At 40.2% G+C, this 22664-nt stretch overlaps 1 protein-coding gene across 2 annotated transcripts; it reads left to right on the forward strand.

Annotated features, from left to right (window-relative positions):
* Window positions 1-608: 608 nt before the first annotated feature.
* On the forward strand, window positions 609-21717 carry LOC131685388 (uncharacterized). 2 transcript variants are annotated; one of them, XM_058969086.1, is made up of 3 exons: window positions 613-1015; window positions 1334-1423; window positions 20277-21717. In XM_058969086.1, exons 1-3 carry the CDS (start codon window positions 779-781, stop codon window positions 21615-21617), a joined length of 1668 nt encoding a protein of 555 aa, XP_058825069.1. In that variant the 5' UTR covers window positions 613-778; the 3' UTR covers window positions 21618-21717. The 2 variants fall into 2 exon arrangements, with proteins under 2 accessions (XP_058825070.1, XP_058825069.1); XM_058969087.1 differs by lacking the exon at window positions 1334-1423 and having other exon boundaries at window positions 609-1015.
* The last annotated feature ends 947 nt before the right edge of the window (window positions 21718-22664 follow it).

Here is a 22664-nt window from a genome sequence, read left to right on the forward strand (position 1 = left end):
AGTACCTCTTGTGCCATGGGAAACTCTTGAGTCTGTCGTCTAGTTTAGTCGTTCCCGTCCCACTGTTCATTGGTCCTCTGTACCGTCCAGGTGAGCCGTACGAACCTGACTCAGTCCCTGTTGCTGTCGCTAACACAGTTGTAGAAGGTTATAGCTGAATTCAAATTCCAAACAGAGCATGTCGTCCCTTTGTTATTATAGTCTAGTCTGATTCTAGGAAAATTATTCTGCAAGGTTATTGCCAAACTTATTGAAAGAATCATTACGAATCTAATCGGGTTCATGAAATAATTTCACAGAAATTTCAAAAGTATCTTTGAAAAAACTACTAAGTTTGGAGATCAAATTTATGAATTGTCCAATTCTATACCGGATCTTCTGAAAATTCAATACATCAATAGGGTCCCTGTTCCAGTCACAAATACGAATTCATGCAAATGTTATTGCTTTAGGACACGGTTCTAAATTGTTTTTTAAATATTTACTTTTGTTTTAATTCAATGAACAGAATATATTTTATTGTTTCCCGATCAATATTTATTGACTTCATTCCAATTTTTTAAAGCATGCAAATCGTTTCTCTGCGTGCATTATATCCTATATCTACACGCACACACATGAAGTTTATAGCTTTTCTTGGCTTGCTGTGTTTTATTCGAACTAGTCGACACAGTAGTTCATACTTTTGTCGTTGTCGGTTTGTTGAGTTCCTTTGGCGGCGGTTCCGGAGTGCACGGCTCATCTCATATAGTATAAAAACTATAAGCACCAGAGAGACATGGCTCATCTGCATCTGCAGCTTCTTGTTCGGCGCTTCAACGATCTGGCCGATAGCTACCTTCGTCAGATTAGCTGGGTTGGCCAGCCGGCCGTAGATTCGCTGCTCAATTTACAGCGAACGATCCTCGGAATGTGCACCAAACAACGTTTTCAAAGTTCCCGCTCGCTGGTTTTTGACGATTTGGAGGTTGAGAAGGATGTGTTGCATTTCCTTAGACCAGTGGAGTGTTGCGGGGTAAGTATATCTTTTGCCGGTTAACTATTGGGGTACAACATGGGAAGGATAGAGGGTAGCCACAGAAGATAGATCGGCGACGATTGATTGAAAATCGGTTCAACCGTTGTGTGTCGGCATTTGCTTATCAATCCCGTTTCTGTGTTAAATGCGGGTCTAATAGAATTGTGTTGTTCCGATTATTATATATGTGTTTACAACACAATCGCAAATTTTCTATGATTGTACGGGACACAGCTCCGTTCAGTTTGTTTACCATTTTTGCGACTAAGCAGTTTTTCATTTTGTTTGTGTTTGATTCGTCTCTCTTGAATGCAGAAAATTCTGAAGCATACCGGAACGCTTATCCCACACTTGCTTAGCGGCGATCATGCTGACTGTGCACTTGACGACGGTTCGAAACACTTGGTGAGTAATAAATTATGCTCTTTAATACCTACTCACAAAATAATATTCATATTTGTCTCGCTGTTTGGGGATGTATTGTTGACAAAGGACGGCTTTGTGAAGCTAGGATATTTTAGGACGCAAATTATATATGAAATATTCATTGATTTTTTGTAAAAAAAAAAATACAACTTGTTAAAGACTACGAAAAATTACAAACCGAGATTCGATAGCGATTGGCCAGAATAGCATTTGGTATCCATATGGTTCTAATGTATTTAGAAAAATCATGAATGCAGCATTGCTTGAAAAGTGTAATGACAATTTAAATGGCATACTTTGAGTGGATTATTTCGTATTGGAAATCAGTTTCTAATTGATTAGTGGTTCATACAATTAAACGCCTGGATTACTGCAGTATAGTGTCAGCTTATCTTTGTAGCTCTTCTGTGACAGCACCGCTATCTAGATTTAGCATCGAATGTCAGAAAATCAGAAGGCCGAAAATTTTGGCGAAAATTCAAAAGGTCATATGCTAAGAAGGTCGAAAAATCAAATGGTCGAAAACTTAAAAGGCAAAAACTCAAAAAACAGAAAACCCAAAAGGCCGAAACTTGCAAGGCAAACTTTTTTATGTTCGATTTTTTCACATTGTGTTCTTCCCTCTCCTAGGTTGACGGGTTTGACGGTACTGCAAACATTTTCAAGCATATTTGAGCAGACAATTGCTTTGAGATGGTTATTACGTTACGCCTCGATAGTGGTGCATCGAGGAGACCGAGAGAGCTTATGCAAAGAGAATAGGGAAAGCGACGAATAGTGTGAAGCCAAAAATACCTTATTGAGCAGACCAATCGTGCAATGTAAATAAACATTACTCATGCCTGAGTTGGAGGAGACAAGTATTGTACATCTATCAAAAAAGAAATTTGAATTTTCGTCAGAATTTAGTACAGTCGTGATTGTAAGGTGCATTCTAGAGTACATGCATGAGTAAAAACAAGCTTTAGAATTATTTCATCTCTTTGTTTCGAAATGCGCATTATTTGATAAACAAATCCAACGATCGACATACGGTTTGTTTTCAAAATATAATAGGAGTCATTGAAAGTGCTGCCTGTGGAAGCGGTTGCCAAAATTCTAGTGTTCAAATCATCATAAAGAGAGTGTTGCCGTTTTGACTGATTTTCACTCTTCATCTCTTTCCCTATTCTCTTTGGGCTTATGGGCCTTTTTTATATTTTGTGTTATTTCATACTCTGCACCAGCCCAAACTAACAGTCAGCCAAGAGCCTGTGCATACTGGCGTGGCCGATTGGCGGGTCGCCGTGGATTTACTTTTTCTGTGGGCTGTGTTTGCAGACATTGTTCAACAGCTTAACGGCTGTCTTTTTGAGCACGGCTCGCAGTGGGAGTCATTGTGTGTCGATTTATCGGTCGACGTCGTCAACGTGCACAGGCGCATATATATCCTTTTCTGGCATTTAGACGATTCCAAATTGTTATATCATGTTACATGTATGTTGTTGAATTAATACTTAATAACAGGGTCGAGGCCGTAAGGCTGAAAATCATAAGGCCGAATTCAAAAGGCTGAAAAATCAATAGGCGGACTTTCAAAAGGCAAACTTTTTGGAAGGCGGAACTTCAAAAGGCAAACTATTCAGAAGGCAGAATTTTGAAAGGCAAACTTTTTTATAGGACGAAACAAAACAAAATTATTTTATTCGAGGTATATAATTTAATACTAAATATATAAATAATAACATATAAATAATTTGTCTATCATATTTCTACTAAGAAAAAGTTCATTTTTTGCTGCATCGCTTCGAAAGATACGTGGCAATACCTAGAAATCTAGATTGTTCCAATCATCCACCGTTGAAACATTTTGCAATATACTTTGTCTACTTCTTTAAAAATGATTTGAAGATATATTCGAACGTTCTCCTGCAAGGATGCGCATGATTTTCCCGTCTATAACATGTTGTTCTTTTTCTGATTTCTTGAATCATTCTGATTACACTAAGGTGATGGGTTCCAGCAAGGTTTGCCCACCTGTTATGCCAGCTTTCAAGATTGTTTGTGGTTCGAGGCATCTTTTCCATAACGGTTTTATAGTTTAACCATAAAGGCGGATGGTACATTGGGTGACCATTGTTGTTTCTTCCTATTAAATAAGTTTCTTCAAAGCTCTCCAGAAACTTATCAAGGGTGCTCGGCAAGTTTGGCTTTAATTCTGAATATGCTTGAAGGATTCTGTCGGGTGGCAAGAAACTCAATGCTTGTATTTTTTTAACTGCCATGTAAATATTTTTATTGAGAATGTACTCTCTTTTGAGACCAACACCACCGAGTTTTTTTTATTATGTTTTGGGTCCAGTGAAAAAAACATCCAAATGGAATACAGGTAGGGAATACCTCCTTGACAGAATTGATAACAGCTTTCTCGAAATCGGTGAGAGTATATTTCGGACATAGGCTTATGTTATGCTCGTTCCCCAAATCTACCAACAATTCTAGCGCCGTCGTGTATATTTCTTGAGTTTTTTTAGACAGTAGCATGTACACCAACGGTACAACTCTTTCCGATTCGTCGTGACCTACTGGAGCATGAATGGTATACAGTTGTCTGTACACCAACGGTACTGTGGAAAACGTTCCATCCATGATCCAATATTTTGATCTCGATAGTCGTAGTAAATTAGTAGCACTAACAAATATTATAATATGGAAAAAAGGTTCGTTGGTAATCGTTTTTTTAAATTTTCTGGAATGGAGAAATCTTCACTCTGTGCATGATCTTCTTCGAGTATTCTTAATTTTTTCGCCCTTACACGATCAATTAAATTTTTTTGGGCCTGTTTACTCAGCCTCGTTTGCACAATTGAAGAGCTTTCCGCAGCACAATCGTGAAAAATTTTGGGCGGGATATCGTCACTCAGATCAGATTTTCGTTTCAATGCATTCCGATATGCTATTTCTTCCACATCGATCGGATTCGAAACGTGGATGTTTTTTTTTGTGTAAGACAGTGTGGTTGTTGCTTCTAAAAATAGTTACCAACCTACCAGGGCAATTGTCCGGTGCTTTGGCTTTGTGCTCTCTATACGCACACTCCCAGTAATATTTTTCCTTTTTCTGGAAAGGAATATTCTTGTAATTTATTGGCTCAAATTAACTCGAAATTATCATTATTATTCTTAAGACCTCGAAAACGTTATATTTTTCTCCGAAATTATTAGTTACTAATTAAAAGCAAGTATGGAAAGAATAGAAAGTATATCAACAATTTTAAAAGTCCCAAACATACCAATACCAATGAACACTACAAAAAATACCAAATTGAAAAAGAGTATGTTTAAGATCGCAAAGAAATTTAAATTTTCAAATACTTCACGAAAGAATGTGTCATATACTAATAGAATTCTTTGAGTTTTGGGATTTTAGATGATCTATTGGTCTTCAATCGTGATCACCGCAAACCTCTTAAATAAAAAAATGATTCGGGGATAAAGTCATAACTCCGCCAATAGGGATCTTTATGGGTGTGATGATGGTGGGTGGATATTCTGATGCAGATTAGTACCGTGAGTTAATGTCTCAGTCCTTTTCCATTTTTTGGCCCGAAACTATTGAAAAAAACATTTTTTAGTTTGTTTCCTTTTATGACAATAATACATCCAAACCCATGCGACTTGCACGACTCTATAGGTTACCTTATCAGATCTACCATAGTTTGCAGATGAAACTTGGGATAGCAGGCTGCTAGCGGATTGACAAAGTACCAGATCATGCTGTGTGGGGTGCTGTCCCGGTTAACAATGAGGCGAACGAGATATTTGCAGATACGTCATTTAGTGGGACAACTGTCAGTTTGTAGGTTGAATTTAATTTGGTTTTTTTAAATTTAAAAATCAGAAAAGAATAATTAAGGTTTAAAAATTATATGAGTGCACTCGTAAGGACACCTGCTATCAATACATACGAAAAACTGGCACAATTTTTCCAAATTAAAGATCCCTATTATCAATTTAATTTTATAAACTTATGTTTGTTTATTTTACTGAAAAATGTACTACCAAAATATTATAAGTTTGATGTAATGAAATCATTGCTTTATACCTTTACGTAAATTCACACTTTCTTCGCATTTTTATCACTAAAAGGTATGTAACCCCTTAATCAAGGATCCCATTGAAAAGAGTTTGTCATTAAACAAATATTTCATTAGAAATAACCACCATAACATTATGTGTTGAATTTTACGTAATGATTTATTTATTTTTATATATAACATTTGTCTTAAAACTATCTTCATGCATGCTATTTTGTATTATTTCTATGCAAGGAAAATATTTTTGGTTCATTTTCTGAATTAGAATACCTTTTCGTCTATACTTTGCCACCAGGAATAGGCACAAAACTGTGAAATTTTTGAGCTCCAGATATTGTTTTGGCGTTATTATACAGCTCTTCGAGTTCTTCTGACATTTTGTTGTACTGTTCAGTGAATATGTAGCAGAAAACTAATTTTGTGATATTTTTTATCAGTTTGTTCAACTGCCCAGTTATATAACTCTCGGGGAGTTATTATGGTATTTCCATAGTCGAGAGCAAGACTGGCTCTTTTCGCTATTCGCTTGGGAGTGTCACCAATTGCAACCCAGGTTCCTTTTCCATGGGATGCTGCAAACAAATGCCATTCTGCGCTTAACTCACAATTTGACTGGAATCTACACAAGCTTGCGAAGTTTTTCTTATTTTTGTATTGTGCTGCTGCTCCACCAGACATAAAATAAATTTTAGAAAAGTGCGTGTCATAAAATTTATCAATTTTGAGAAGAATAAATGAACTGCAGTCTTCAAGTCTTCCGATTTTCCAATCTTCCAGCCTTTCAGTCTACATTCAAGCACAGACTAACAGACATAACACTCAAAAACAAAGCTTCGCCCGCTTTAACGGTCAGTTTTAATATATTTGTAGTTGGGACTGTGGTCACATTTGAAATTATGGCGCCACTGACATATGAACAAGCATACGGGGGATAGACCACTAGTGAAAAATTGTTCCCAAACCTGAGGAGTAACGCAGCAGTTAATGAGTGTTCGGGACTGTGAATAAAAGGTGTTCCGGGAAAATTGTCGGATCGATGTTATTTGAGGGAATTCCCTCATAGTGTTATGTCTGTTAGTCTGTGATTCAAGTTTGTTATGAATATTTACCATATTCGTTACTGATACTTTTTGCATGTATCAGGCAACTAGATGCTGGGAAAATGAATTCTGAGATGATTATGACTTTCATTGGTTTAGTTTTTGATAAAAATATACTAAAAAAATTAAGTTTGAGCAAGGAAAAGTTTTTTCAAATCACTTGAAGTAGAATACTTCTAACGTTTCAATATGGGGGTCCCTTTTCAGAAATTTCTGCTGAGATATTTTCCCAGTCTTCAAATGCGATTAACTTCCGTTGTACTGATCGAAATCGCTATATTGTTGCACTATCTGCTCGGAAATATGTGCACGTATATTATATTTGATCCCGTAAAATGTACGTCTATTATAGATAACGAAAATAATGTAATTTGTAAAGGTGGTAATTATCTGCGCTGATTGGTGCGTACAATTCAACCAAGCAGCGAGCGTTGTTAGGACTGCCTCTTTTTTATCCAATGAACTTCGCCAGGTATAAAAACGGCACATTAGAGAAAATTCGTCAGTTTGCTTTCTGACCTCGTAGTAGCTGCTACGTTTTGTGTCAGCTCAAACTCTTCGGTTGGAATATATTCAATGACTGCCGCCAGGCATCATTCCACCCAATGATGCACAGGCGTGGCGTGCACACAATGATCAGCGCACATCGCAGAAAAAGCAGAACGCTCTTTTTCGGAGTTCAATATGTATTGTATTCTGTGTATTTTTAAATTAATATTCTAGTGTAACTAGGATTTACACAACCATCTAGAGACATTTACAGACATTTTAATTATTCTTCTTCAGACATTTCATAATCGCTGCCTGGCACTACATTTGTTGTTGGTTATTATCATACGTGGCAATTGCAGGGTTATTGCGAAAACTCCACGCTAAGAAACCTGCTTGGTGAAGGTTTGAACATATTATGTAATCTTAACTCTCTAATGCTGACATTCCACGCGCAAATGCCTTTGTGCTGGCCCTTAACTGTAAAGTAAGTACAATTTACAGTAAGGCCAAAAACTATTTGTTATCCGATTTGGCCCTTAATTTACTTTATTTGTACATGCCATACTTTACAGTAGCCTATTTCTAAAAATATTCAGCAAGTGAATGCATTTTGATCTCACTATACATATGTGTAATGAAATATTCAATAATCAGGGCCGGTGGGTAATATGGCAGTAACTAGGTGAGGAGTGAGGTAAGCGTGCAGCAAACTGCGGAGTAGAAAAATGACGGCGAACAATTTTGTTTACATACTGGAATCCAAGCAAACATGCATGTGGATGTAGTAAACAATGTTAGCTGTCGTTTCTAGAACCAACATGGCTGATCGGCGATTTCGAGGATCATATCACCTGAGAATAAAAGCACCTTGGCACCACTTGAAAATAATCGAGTTGGTAATTGCCCATTCGAAACATTGGAACAAACCTAACATTTGAATTTTGCAACGCATGTGTCTCGGGTGCACGTTTGAAATTTTCAAGGTATGATCAAGCTTCTATTTGCACAAACGCGTCGCAGCAAGTGATTTATGTGAAAGTAATGCAAGCGTATGTAGAGGTAGATGGGATAAACTACATCCCTAAGAAAATATAATCATAACTTAGCTAAAGACCATCAATTGGGAGAATTTAATTAATGATATCATTTAGCCAACATGTTACTCTGAAATCACAATCGCTTTGCAAAATATTCATTAAACATTTTCAACATTAAAAATATTCAATTTTTCAAAATCAATATAAATTGCTCTTTGAAAAATGGGCAGGCCAAAACACACCTGTGCAAGGGTAAAATGCACCACAACAACGGTGCACAATACATCATAACAAATATCGAAATAGCTGATTTTAATGCAGAACGTAGCAAAAATTGCAGCATTAGAATTAACAGCCTATGTGTATTCTACTTCTATGTCTCTGACATTACCTACCCATCTTTTTTTTCTTTGAAAGTGCCCGACTTGAATTTTTGACTGTAGGTAAGGAACATAATTGGAATTAATCTTGGAATAAAATTTCATCCATATCAAAAATGGTTTTTTTGTAAATCGACTTTAAATTTCAAAAATCGATTTTTTTCAGTGTAGGAGTAAATAAAGAATTTTTTCAATATTTTTATTCGAAAATTTGACTAATTTTGTAAAAATCACTCCTACTACTTTTGACATAGGACATACGTCTTTCTCTACTATACTGGGTGTCATTTCAATACTTTCAAAACGGAAGCGTTACGTACACTTTGAACCTTAATAACTTTCCTCCTACTAAACAAATTACTTATCTTGTTTCAATAATCGAAAGAAAAACGTTCAACGCTTGCTACTAATACCTTATTTGCTGTGTAAAACTTGTTTAAATGGTTCAAAAACTACTTTTAATGCGAATCAACATAAATGCTGAAACCTATAAATATGAGTGTCACAACTTTTCTCAAAGCCATACGTGTGTAAGACACAGACCAGAACACACGTACGTGTGTCGCCCACCGAGAAGCTGCTTTCAGACCACCAATCAAACCACAGTTACCGGCCAGGAACTGTCGTCGCCCTGCGTGAAATGCATCGCTTTCAGAAGTCGACTGAGCTACTAATCCACAAGCTGCTCTTTCAGCGTCTGGTCCATGAGATGGACGCAGGATTTCAAAACCGATCGACGCTGCCATAGCTCAGCCGTAATGGCCCTCCAAGAAGCCAGCGAGGCCTAACTGGTTGGTTTGATCGAGAATGCCAATCTGTGTGCTATCCACACCAAGCGAGCGATCATATGCCGAAAGACATCCAACTGGCTCGCCGCATCCGGGCCTAAATTCGGTGTATCCCCCAGAACAAAACAACAAGCGGTCCTTTTCAGTATCAACCAGTCATATTTTAGTAAGAATTTTAGCAGAAATTTTCCTCCAAAAGTGGTCTCAGGTGGATAAATGTGTATGTGTATTTTCTTGGAAAGCGGGGGGAGGGGGTATTTTTTTAATGTAGAATACATTTAAGCTTTCAATATAGGGGTCCCGTTTCAAAATATCGGCTGCGGCGCCGCGTCAGATTTTGAACGTTAATAACTTTTATCATACTTAACAGAATGATTTGATTTTTAGGCCAATTTGTTGCAAATATGTTCCTCTATGCTGTATTAAAATTTTAAGTATGTATAACATGCACTAATAACAAAAAATTGTGTTTTGAAAAATCTTTCGAAAACGACTCGGAAAAGTGAAAATTTTCAGCCCATCCCGCACAGAGCCGTCAAAATGGTGGACCAACCGAACAATAAAATAATGAAAAGTTTATATATAGGTCCACTACATGTTTGTTCCTATGGTTATTCGCATTGGGTTGCTTGACGAGAGCAGTTGGTGGGGGAAAGACGGCATATTCCTTTGGTTAGGCCATTAGAAGCCGGACGGAACGGAAAGGCTCATGCACGGCACGAGAACGAGCGAGGAAGCGATAGTAGTGCATATTAGCGCGATTATATAAATATCTGTCGGTCGGTTTTTCTCATCATTCGTATTCGTTCAAGCACTAGCAAGCAGCCAGTCCACCGAAGGAAAGCAGTTGGCAATGACGACGGCGGAAAAAGTGCCCCAGCTACTGGTGACTCATCGCAACCCGATCAGGAACTGTCGACCTGCTAGAATTTCGCCCCAACTAAAGGGCAACAGAGTAGGCTATCGTTCCAGCGTCTGGGTCGTGAGATTGTGCAGGACTGCAAAATCGAGCCACGCTTACAAAGCTCAGTCGTAATGATGCCCCGAGAAGCCAACGATGCCTACTTGGTCGGTTTGTTCGAGGATGCAAAATAGTGCTTTGTGGCTCACCGTGTCCGCGGGGAGTGCGTCTGAATTATGCTCCCGCAATAAAACAATAAACGGTTCTTTACAGGACCAATTAATTGTGTTGTAATAAGAGTTAAACTGAAATTTACATTTTATGGTGTATAACAAATAATTTTCAGAAAGCTATATAAAAAATACGATGTGTGGAAAGAAAGAGAATTTAAATTATCCTCTCTTGCTCGTTTTCGTGCACTGCTTTTCCTTTCCTTTCTGCTGCTACTACCATCATAACTAAAACGAATGTGCGTGTTCCCCCAGCCAGCAATTGGCCAGTGTTGCCACAATTGCATGTAGCTATTACAATTTGAATTATTTTATTGATCCTCTCTAGTATTGATAAAATATAGAACGTGCAAAGTACACTAGTCGCATGCTTTTATTCGAACTTTTTGGCAGCCTCCGTTGATTAACTGCATAAATCGATTTGTTTGTGCAGCTCCTTGCTAGTAGCAAACTAAATAGCCTTTATCAGCGCTAACAAATAACACGAAAGAATTTAAATTTGTGAAAATCTTTTCCTTCTTTTCAAATCTGCAGCATTCTTTGAAAATATTGTTTGAATGTTGTTATTGAAAAACTGAACATGCAAGTTTGCTAGCACTGGCCACTAGATTGAAGGCGATGGAAAGACAGAATATTCGTTATGGTTATGCTAGTATTAGTAGCCGAACGGAAAGGAAAGGCACAGGAATGGCACGAAAACGAGCGAGAGCGATAGTAGCGCTTTCTCGTGTGTTCATATATGAATATTGGTCGGTCGGTTTTTCTCATTCGTATTCGTTCAAGCACTAGCAAGCAGCCAGTCCACCGAAGGAAAGAAGTTGGCGATGACGACGGTCGGAAAAAGTGCCCCAGCTACTGGTGACTCATCGCAACCCGATCAGGAACTGTCGCCCTGCAAGAATTTCGCCCCAACTAAAGGGCAACAGAGAAACTAATCTGTGTTCTAATAAGAGTTAAACGGGCTCACCGTGTCCGCGGGGAGTACGTCTGAATTATGCTCCCGCAATAAAACAATAAACGGTTCTTTACAGGACCAATTAATTGTGTTCTAATAAGAGTTAAACTGAAATTTACATTTTATGGTGTATAACAAATAATTTTCAGAAAGCTATATAAGAAATACGATGTGTGGAAAGAAAGAAAGAGAATTTAAATTATCCTCTCTCGCTCGTTTTCGTGCACTGCTTTTCCATTCCTTTCTGCTGCTACTACAATCATAACTAAAACGAATGTGCGCGTTCTCCCACCATCTCATGGCCAGTGTTGCCACAATTGCATGTTGCTATAACAATTTGAATTATTTTATTGATCCTCTCTAGTATTGATAAAATATAGAATATGCAAAGTACACTAGTCGCATGCTTTTATTCGAACTTTTTGGCAGCCTCCGTTGATTAACTGCATAAATCGATTTGTTTGTGCAGCTCCTTGCTAGTAGCAAACTAAATAGCCTTTATCAGCGCTAACAAATAAGACAAAAGAATTTAAATTTGTGAAAATCTTCTCCTTCCTTCTTTTCAAATCTGCAACATTCTTTGAAAATATTGAAAATGTTGTTATTGAAAAACTGAACATGCAAGTTTGCTAGCACTGGCCACTAGATTGAAGGCGATGGAAAGACAGAATATTCGTTTTGGTTATGCTAGTATTGGTAGCCGAACGGAAAGGAAAGGCACAGGAATGGCACGAAAACGAGCGATAGTAGCGCTTTCTCGTGTTTTCATATATGAATATTGGTCGGTCGGTTTTTCTCATCATTCGTATTTGTTCAAGCACTAGCAAGCAGCCAGTCCACCGGAGGAAAGAAGTTGGCGATGATGACGGTCCGCAAAAGTGCCCCAGCTACTGGTGGCCCATCGCAATCAACTACCGATCAGGAACTGTCGCCGTGCTAGTATTTCGCCCCAACTAAAGGGCAACGGAGCAACTAATCCGCTGGCTAACATTCCAGCGTCTGGTTCGTAAGGTTGTGTATTACTTCAAAGTCGAGCTACGCTTACAAAACTCAGCCGTAATGAAGCCAGTGATGCCTACTTGGTCGGTTTGTGGGAGTGGGCGTAAATTACAATAAAAGCAACGGTTCTTTTCAGGACCAATCAATTGTGTTCTAGTGAGAGTTAAACTGAAACTTTCATTTTAAGGTGTGTAGGAAATTTTCAACAAGCAACATAATACGTTGGGTGGAAAGAAGTAGCTTGCACACGGAACAAAAATTTAAATTATCCTCTCGCTCGTTTCGTGCACTGCTTTTCCATTCCTTTCTACTGTTATTATCAGTATTACCAAAACGAATGTGTTGTTGCATGTGTTTAAGAGAAACGTTGAAGTCGCATGCTTATATTCAAGCTTTTTGGCAGCCCCCGTGAACTAACTGCATTAAATGGTTTTTTTGTGCAGCTCCGTGCTAGTAGCAAACAAAATGGCCCTACTAGTGTCTGATTCGTGAGATTGTGCAAGATTTCAAAGTCGAGCTAAGCTTATAAAGTTCAGCCGTAATGGGACCCGAAGAAGCCAGTCTTGTCGTTTTGTTCGAGGCTACAAAACAGTTCGCCAGGCACGTAACTATCATGCCAAAAATATCCAACGATCCAGCGCATCACCATCAACACCAACGCCGATACCAAAGGTTCTTTTCAGAACCACCATTATTACCATAGAGAATTATTTGAAAATTTCCCATTCAAACGTGATTCTGTTGAATATTATTAGATTTAAATTAACGTCTCGAATTGAAATCACGACGCTCCGGTTATGTGACAGACATTACCCACCCATCTTTTTTTATTGTGACCACGACTAACGGTTTAATATAGACACCCCATTTCAATATTTCTGAAGGAACAGAAGGTCGAGTTTGGAAAGTTTGTAACTTTCATTGTACTTAACCAAATTACACAATGTTCGCACTAATGATTCAGAAATATGATCAGGAATCTTCTGTTAGATTTGTAAGTATGTATAATTTACATGAATAAAGAAAAATTGATTTTCAGGAATCAATTATTATCTGTTCTTCCATTGGCCAGTACTACGCGACTTCCTCATGCTAACAATTAATTTCATCGTTAGCCATCTCCCTCACCAAGGCCAACAACGCCAACAAAACTGGTCCTTTTCAGGACCACCATCATTTTTGTAAAGAATAATTTGAAATATTCCTCGCCCAAATCACCTTTTGTCCGAAAATTCCAATGAGTATCAACATATTTGAAGAACGTGTTACTTATGTATTCTACATCTCTCCGGTTATGTCGCAGACATTACCCACCCATCTTTTTCCAGCAAACAACTTATCGACCTTGTATCGGTCAACAGTAGCATGTGTAAAACTCGCATTGAAAAGTATTGAAAAAAAGCTTACGACTGATTTCAAATAGGCTTGAAGTCGTCGTATGCATGCGATAAAGGCGATCACAGCACCAAATCTGAAAGTGAATTTTTGTTCTGCAGAGTGGTGGAGCACGGATTAAGTTGAATCGTCAATAAAAATTGTCATTCAATCAAAAATAGGGTTTTTTGGGCCGCGTATTACAAATAGAAAAATAGCAAGCAAGAGGGCAGGACACATATAAGAGAAACTTTTCACATTCCAGCTATAAGGACTGTACGTTAATTTAGACTAACGGATAACATCAAAGTAATTCTATATATGACGAAAATAGTCGCCCTGATAAGGGAGGATTTTTCATAGTTTCGACCAGAAATGCTATTTTGGTTGCGAAGGCCTTCCTTTCTTTCTTCTTCGCCGATACCATTCGCAAAGCACAGTACATCGTCCACTAAAAGGGCGGGCCAACGAACGAACGAAACGCGATAATCATAAAAAGGATGGACTTTCGTTTCGCTACGGTCGAGTATAAACGATAGGTACAGCCGGTTTTCTCATCAGATTCGGTTTTCGTTCGTCGCGTGACGCAGTCGATTTTCGTAGTAGCTTAGTAGTTCCGCGTATATACATTTTTTTCTTTCTTTTCCCGTATTTTCTCCCTCTCCGCAAATGGGTAAGCGGAAAAAACCGGCCCGCATCCCAAAGCACGGTCATCGGAAATCGACCAATGCCACAATCAGCACAATAAAATCTGCTGATGTTACTGCCAGCACGCCGGGGCAACCAGCGAAGAAAGTTCGAGAGGATGATGAAACGTCAATACTCTCCGCCAACCAGTACAGTATTCTGAGTGAAAATAATACAGCAGTAAATGTCAGCGATCTCAACGGCTTCGGGCAGGAGCAAGAGGAAGAGTATCCCCAAAACACCGTCGCCGTCAAATTACCTCCGCTAATCGTCAAATCGTTTCCGCTCGAAAAACTACAGCAGGATCTCCATTCGAAAGGTATCAAGGCTCAGTTCAAGCTCACCAGAATCGGCAACAAGGTGATGCTGCAAACAAAGGACGAATTTACCAAAACTAAAGCACATCTAAAACAACAAAACGCGCAGTTTTCACCCATGACATGCCGTCGGAGAAGCCATTCAAGGTTGTCGTAAGAGGCCTACCGGTAATGCGGCCAGAAGACATCAAAGCCGAGCTAATGGAACGGTATAAGCTTCAACCGTTGGCAGTGTACGTCATTGCTAGGAAGCAGCCTGGTAATCACATGTACAGAGACTGCCTGTACCTCGTACACTTTCGAAAGGGAACAGTGACACTAGGAGCCTTGAAAGCAATGAAAATCATCGGAAACGTCGTTATTTCGTGCGAACCTTATTGTGGTATCCACAAAGATGTCACGCAGTGTATGAAGTGTCTTCACTTCGGACATGGCACACACAACTGTCACCTGGCCGCTAGATGCAACTATTGTGCAGGTGAACACGAATCATCGAATTGTCCCACCGAAGGGGCTGTAAAATATAAGTGCGCAAACTGTAGAAAACAGCATCGCGCAACAGATCGAGCATGCAAATCACGAGAGGATTATAAACGTATTCGGAAGGAAGCGTCGACGAAAAACCAAGCCAACCATCGCCAAAACAAGGTACCACCGTATACAGCAGCTAATTTTCCTACACTCCCATCGATCGGTATGGATGAACGGATTGCACGCGAAGCAATTCAGTACAGCGGACCTCCACCAGGTTTCAAAGAACCAGCAACACACCAGTCCCAGTTTGGGGACAATCTTCTACTCAACCGAATCCCAGCCCGGATTGCTCGCAGCCAACCCCCAAATATACTTCTGCGGAACTTCTGTCGATTTTCACCACCATGTGGACCAAACTTCAGCAGTGCGACACACGTGCTGATCAAATACGTGTGTTGGGCGAGTCATTCAGTATGGGCACTAACACGCTAAAAATCATGCTGTGGAACGCCCATGCTGTCAAATCCAAGCACATGGAATTCATCGAACTGACGACAAGGGAAGACGTCGATATTTTAATAGTTACTGAAACCTGAGATCAACTTCAGCATACCAGGATACAGGATAGCACGACTCGACCGCACACACTCTAGAGGGGGAGGAGTAGCCATTGCGATCAAAAAACCCATACATTTTACCATTCAACCTCACTACCAAACATCGGTTATGGAAGCGTTAGATGTGGAGATAGAAACGCGCAGTGGCCCACTTCTGATCATCGCCGCCTACTGTCCCCGTCAATGTTTTGATGGTAACGGCCTGGCCAGAAAATTCCAAAACGACCTGGTTAGATTCACGAGGCACCAGAAAAAAATTATCGGTTGCTTGCGATCTCAATGCCCGGCATGAAATGTGGGGCAATCATCGGCGAAACAAGAATGGATGCATGCTGTTCGACGAAGCGCAGCTCGGATATTCCGTCGTTAACGCTCCAGATCAACCAACATACCTGTCTCCAGCTGGCGTGCCTTCTACAATTGACATCTTCCTGACGAACCTGAACATACCTAAGCCGAATACCATAAACGAGCTGAGTTCCGACCACTATCCGGTGGTACAGTGCATCTACGAAACCGCCACTCGTGGGCCCAGGCAATATCGGAAAGACTATCACCATGTCAACTGGATTGAGTTCCGTCGCAGAGTGGACCGTCGAATCTCCTTCGAGGATCCTATTGTAACAACTGAAGACATTGATCGTTCTGTGGAGCAGCTACAACGTGCCATCCTCGCAGCTGAAGACGAGTGCGTCCGCAAGGTGCCAGTAGTAGGTAAGCTCATTAAACTTGACCCAATCACACAAAGCATTATCCGAGCAAGGAACGTCTTTAGAAGACAATTCCAACGAACCGGCTATCTTCAAAAGAAAAATGCTGTACAGTACCTTAATCATCTCATTGTACATCATGTTACACAACTTAAAAACGATAGATTCCATAGTGAAATTGAAAACTTAGACCCATATTCTAAACCGTTCTGGAAAGTGACTAAAATATTAAAGTCAAAACCACAGCAGATTCCCCCTTTAAAATCAGGCACTATGACTAGTGACACCAAACGAAAAAGTTAACGCTATAGGCAACCATTTTGTAAACTCCCACAATCTCGGAACCTCTATCATCAGCCCGATGGAGGGCGTAGTCAACGATACAATGATCACTTTGGAAAACAATGCTTGCTACGTCCCAGCCAACAAAAAAATCACCTTCGACCAAGTAGCATCCACCTGTCGTCGTTGCAAAAATATGAAGGCTTCCGACTCTGTTTTCAACCTCGTATTAAAGAAACTGAGCACAGAAGCATATACACACATCGCTAAAATTTTCAATAGATGTCTCGATCTTTTATACTTCCCCTCGAGCTGGAAGTTGGCTAAAGTTGTTCCGGTGCTAAAACCAGGGAAGGATCCCACAAGCTACCGTCCAATAAGTCTGTTGTCCGCGATCAGCAAACTTTTTGAAAGAATGCTGTTGGATAGAATACTCGACCATGTGACTAACAACAACATCATCCCCCCCGTTCAGTTTGGATTCAGAGCCGGTCATTCCACCACTCGGCAACTGTATAGGGTAATGAAAATTATCCGCAGAAACAAGGCAGTGTCGAAATCCACAGCGATGGCCCTGTTGGACATCGAGTAGGCCTTCGACAGTGTATGGCACAAAGGTCTGGTTTACAAACTATACCGATACAATTTTCCTGTTTGCCTAGTCAAAATGATTCAGAGCTACCTGTCAAACCGCTCCTTGAGGATCTCGTTAAACGGTGTTCTTTCCGAAGCGTTTCATATTGCAGCTGGTGTTCCTCAGGGAAGCTTGCTGGGTCCCGTGCTTTATAGCATCTACACGGCGGATATCCCCCAGCTGCCAAATGACTGCTTCCTTTCAGTCTTCGCAGACGACACAGCCATTCTGTGTAAGGGCAGGGTCAAGCGTCATATCACCAAGAAACTTCAAGGCTGCCTTGACAGCTTCTGCCAATACTTGAACACATGGAAGATCAAGGTAAACTCCAGCAAAACGCAAGTAATGCTTTTCTCATATCGACAATCACCAAAGCTCATCCCACCGAACGACTGCAAAATAGTGCTTAATGGAGCGAGCCTCGAATGGTCGGCTGTAGCGGTGTACCTAGGGCTGACAGCTGACTCCAAACTACTGTTCAGAAGCCACATCCAAAAAATACACAACAAATGTTCTCTATTGGTCAAACGTTTATACCCACTAATCAACAGGAGGTCCAAACTAATCAAACAGAACAAGCTAGCAATTTACAAACAAATAATTGCACCCGTGATATGCTACGCAATGCCAGTTTGGGTAACCTGTGCCAAAAGTCACAAAAACAAACTTCAAATTCTACAAAATAAATGTTTGAAGATGATCCTGAATCTACTATGGAGAACACGAACAGCAGACGTACATAGATTAGCCAATATCGTCGCTGTTGTGCTATCTTATGACAAGCGCCATTTTGCACATTTCGAGAAAAACGATTTTTAAAGTTTGAGATTGAATATCTTGCAATTGGTAAATAGTAGAAAGAATTAAGAGAATACAATTGATACTTTTGTCTATCCTGTATTAATCTCTCAAATATTATAAAGATCGGTTGACTATACTACGAGTTTTTGCTAAACATGTAAACAAAAGTCGCTCTCATACGTGTCATAGGTGTGTATTGATGACAAAATTTGTATGGCGTGTCATAATCGTGCATGGAAAATTTTCAAAAGAAAAAAATCATCAATTATTAACCTTTATTCATATCTTTGGCTTTATTTGGTCTATAAACAATCGGTGAGATGCATTTTGAAGGAAATGAGTCAGGGAAACTAGAAAAAAAAAAAAATTTGGGTGCAGTGTTGCCAAATATGCTATATTTCCAGTTTCAAAATAAAATTGCTTTTTTCTCACATTTCGTGTATTTTTATTTTGAAAATGATTATGCCGTTGTGTTTTCAGACATTTTTACATAGAAAAACATCTTATACATCAAGATAATTTGTGCCAATGCCCAGACACAGTCATTTTAAGCAAATATCATAGAATTTTTCAGCACGTTTCTCGCTATATCTCAGTAACCAAGCAGGGTGTCAAAATTCCGAAAACGCCATTTTGTAGAGATTTTTTAGACCAACAATATGGCATATATAAGTCAGTTTACCCCAAAATGGCGTTTGTCATAAGATAGCACAACAGCGACGATATAGACACCATAGAAGACCAACTAAGAAAAGAATGTGAAAATTTTACAACCAAATGTTCAAATTCGGAGTATCAAATCATACAAAGTTTAGTAGTAGTAGTAGTAGGATTTTTTCATCAGTTTCAGTTCGCACATAGCAGCAACAGCGTCACGTCGTCATCGTCACTATGGCACCGAAAGCTAGTGCTCAGTGAGCAAATTTTCTGGCAGAGACCGCTCTGCTAGATTTCTGTAAGTCTTAGTTTGGCAGCCCTGTCAGATTTCTGCGCGTATCCTGTCGGATTAGTTGAGCTAGGGCGAACTCGGTTTCGCTCGCGTTTTCTGGCAAATTTTGACAGGAACCGAGCAAAACCCTGGTATAACTCGGACATAAACTGTGCAAAGATCCTGGCAATTCCTACCTGGTAGAATTTAGCACGAATCGAGCAAAACATCTGACAAAGATGTGGCAGGAGGCGTGCAGAAATCTTGGCCGTACATTTCTGAGTGGATTCTGGATAAAAGTGAGCAGCATCGGTTGATTTAACCGCTTCTGTCCGAAACGGTTGTTGCATTTGAGCGAATTCGTAGCCAGAATTCTCGCACAAATCACGCAAAAATGCTCGCAAAAACTCTGCCAGCATCAATTTCGCTTTGCTCATCTTTTGCTAACTTTCTACTTGCCACGCTGACCGGGCAGGTGTGCTGGCAGCAACATCGGCAGATTTTATTGTGCTGATTGTGGCATTGGCCGATTTCCGATGACCATACTTTGGGCTGCGGCCCGGTTTTTCCGCGTATCCACTTGCGGAGAGGGTGAAAATACGAGAGAAAAAAGTATATACGCGAAATTACTAGGCTACTACGAAAAACAACTGCGTCACGCGACGAACGTAAACCGAATGGTGATTTTGCTTTCTAAAAAATTGGCCTTACGAAATTTCGCCTCACGAAAAGTTTTCCTTTTAAAAGATCGTATTCTAATTTTTCAGCCTTTTAGATTCGGCCTTATGTAAATTCGGACTTATGATTTTCAGCCTTACGGTCTCGACCCCACACAATTAAACGCCTGGATTACCGCAATATAGTGTCTAAGCTTATCGATAAATCTTTGCAGCTCTTCGGTGACTGCAGCGCTGTCCAAGCGGCAAGCATGGAACCGAGTTTTAAATATTTTTTAACGCAGTAGTACATAGCCGCACCACAGAAGATTTCAGCGGATATTTAACCCATTTACCCAGTACGAACAATTCTAACGCTGGCCATTACTTTCTAGCTGATCCTGTTCAACCTATACGTACAAACGATGGCCGATATTCTGGTTCGCTATGACAACAACTACGAATGCGTAGATCAAACCACGGCTGAGCACCTGGTCAAAACACGTGACTACATCGATTGCATTTTACGTAAACCGGTATGCTTGAATACGGCTGCGCGGGCTTTCTTCATCCGGACGAATTTTCGTAAATGGAAAATTGTCTTCGATTACACCTGCCATCCCTGTGACAGCAAAGGAATTAAACGCTGCCGATTTCAAAGTGCCATTGCATGGTACATGGTTCATGCCAGCTCGTTGGCCGCGAATGCAATATTACACTTGGAAAGTATTCAGCATGCCGAAAGTCTTCGCGGAATGCCTAAGGATCGTGTAGATGTTCCACCGCGACCGGAAATCAATAACAACTCGGCTTCGGCTTCATATTTGCTGCAGGTTCGCGAAATGGAGCTCGATAAAAAGGTTGCAATTGGACAACAAATTGCTCGGGACACTCCATTCACAACGGTCGAAACCTACTTGAGAAGACATCTTTCGAAATCACTCGGAGGCATAACAATATTTTTCTTTGGTTCGCGCGTTACTGGGTTGGCGGAATCAAATGCTGACCTTGATGTATGCATCAAATCTCGTTCCGGGCAGGACGATATAACAGCTTTACGCAAGACTATCGCATGGGCTGAAGACACAGGGGAGGTTGAAATAGAACGCATGGTCTTCGAAAGACCTTCATTCGTACGAGTAAATGTGCGTTCGTTGAAACTTGCCATGGATTTGACTTTCGGAAGTTCCTACGTGGTCGCTAATAGTGAACTGATCGAGTATTTTTTACGATTACAACCATTAGCTAGTAAGTTGTTCTTCTGCCTGAAAGAATGGAAAAAGCTAGCAGAATTTACGCAGAACTTTCATAATCATATGCTGATTATGTTGATTGTATTTTTCATGCAACAGAAGCAGTATCTACCCCCACTCAATAAACTGATTATTGGACCAATCGTTCAGAACGGCCTGTTCAATACAAAGTTTCGTCGAAACATCGATATCACCCAGTTGGGCAGACCAAAAGATCTTCTCGGTTTGACGCGAGATTTTTTCGCCTATTGGGATCAGTTCGATTGGACGCGATATGGAATCTGCGTGCTGGATGGGCAGGTTAAACCGAAGGAAAGCTTCCGCTTCGAAACCGACCGGGTCTCTATTCCACCGATGATGTCCACTGACTATTTCGAGCAAACGCGCAACACGGCTAGCAACATTAAAGGCGGAGACTATCAGAAATTTGTTGCCGCCTGCAAGGAGGCAGCGGAAGTTATGAAGTACAAGGTAATAATGTGAACTACCTGCAAAGTACCAGTGAAGAAGACGACATTAAATGGATTTCGATTTTTGTTTATTGAATTCATGAATAATAGAAATATATAATAATCAAAATACACGATTTTTTACTTCATTTTTTCAATTGTTTCAAGATGGTTAATGCATTACGCCTCGATAGTGGGGCGTCAAGGAGACCAAGAGGATCCTTTTTGTGTTCTTATATTTTGCACCAGCCCAACACAAGCCAGGGTGCTCCGAGGGGGGGGGGGGGGGTGCGTCTTTCGGGACTGGGCCCTATTCTCACAGTCATGTCACGTAGTGACTAGAAGATTGGCTAGCGTTGTGCAAGAATCTGATGATCCTCAAGAGGGAACATCTCTCGTTAATCCGGAGGAGTCCAGGAAGAGGAAAAATCTTGCTTCCCCTAGACTACCTCGTAAGGGTCCCAAGATGTCCTCCTCTGAGAGTGCGCCAACACCCAGTCAAGCTCAGCCGGAAATGAACCGGAATTCTGGCTGGTTCCAGTTCGTGTTCCGGCTCCAGTGACACAACCGATTCTAGTTAGAATCGGTTGTGTCAATGGAGCCGGAATGCGAACTGGAACCAGCCAGAATTCCAGTTCATTTCCGGCTGAACTTTACTGGGCAACATCTAATAAATCCAACCGATAGAGTCGGAATCGGTTTTTTTTAGCCAGATTCCCTACTGAATCCATTCAGTATTTCAAACCGGCTCCGGAATGGATTTGACGGATAGTTGGGATAGGTTGGTGTGGCGGCGTTAGTGTTTATCGTATATTAATTCAAATGTTTACACACGTTTTTTAAATATTTTTGTTCGATCATGAATGTGTTCTCTGTGGTGATTAGAAGGAAATTTTCTGCTAGTCACTATTAGGCAATCAACGATATTGTCGGACGTCGCACCCCTCGGAGTAACGTCAGAAGAGGTAAACAAGAAATAATCAGCTCACAGAGAACAGACGTCCATCTTCAGCATTCAACTTGTGTAAAATCTCTAACGGTTTCGAAGGTAGTTTGGATATCTAAACCAGGTGCGCTACTG

This window comes from Topomyia yanbarensis, chromosome 2 (genome assembly GCF_030247195.1).
Source record: "Topomyia yanbarensis strain Yona2022 chromosome 2, ASM3024719v1, whole genome shotgun sequence".
Taxonomy (NCBI): domain Eukaryota; kingdom Metazoa; phylum Arthropoda; class Insecta; order Diptera; family Culicidae; genus Topomyia; species Topomyia yanbarensis.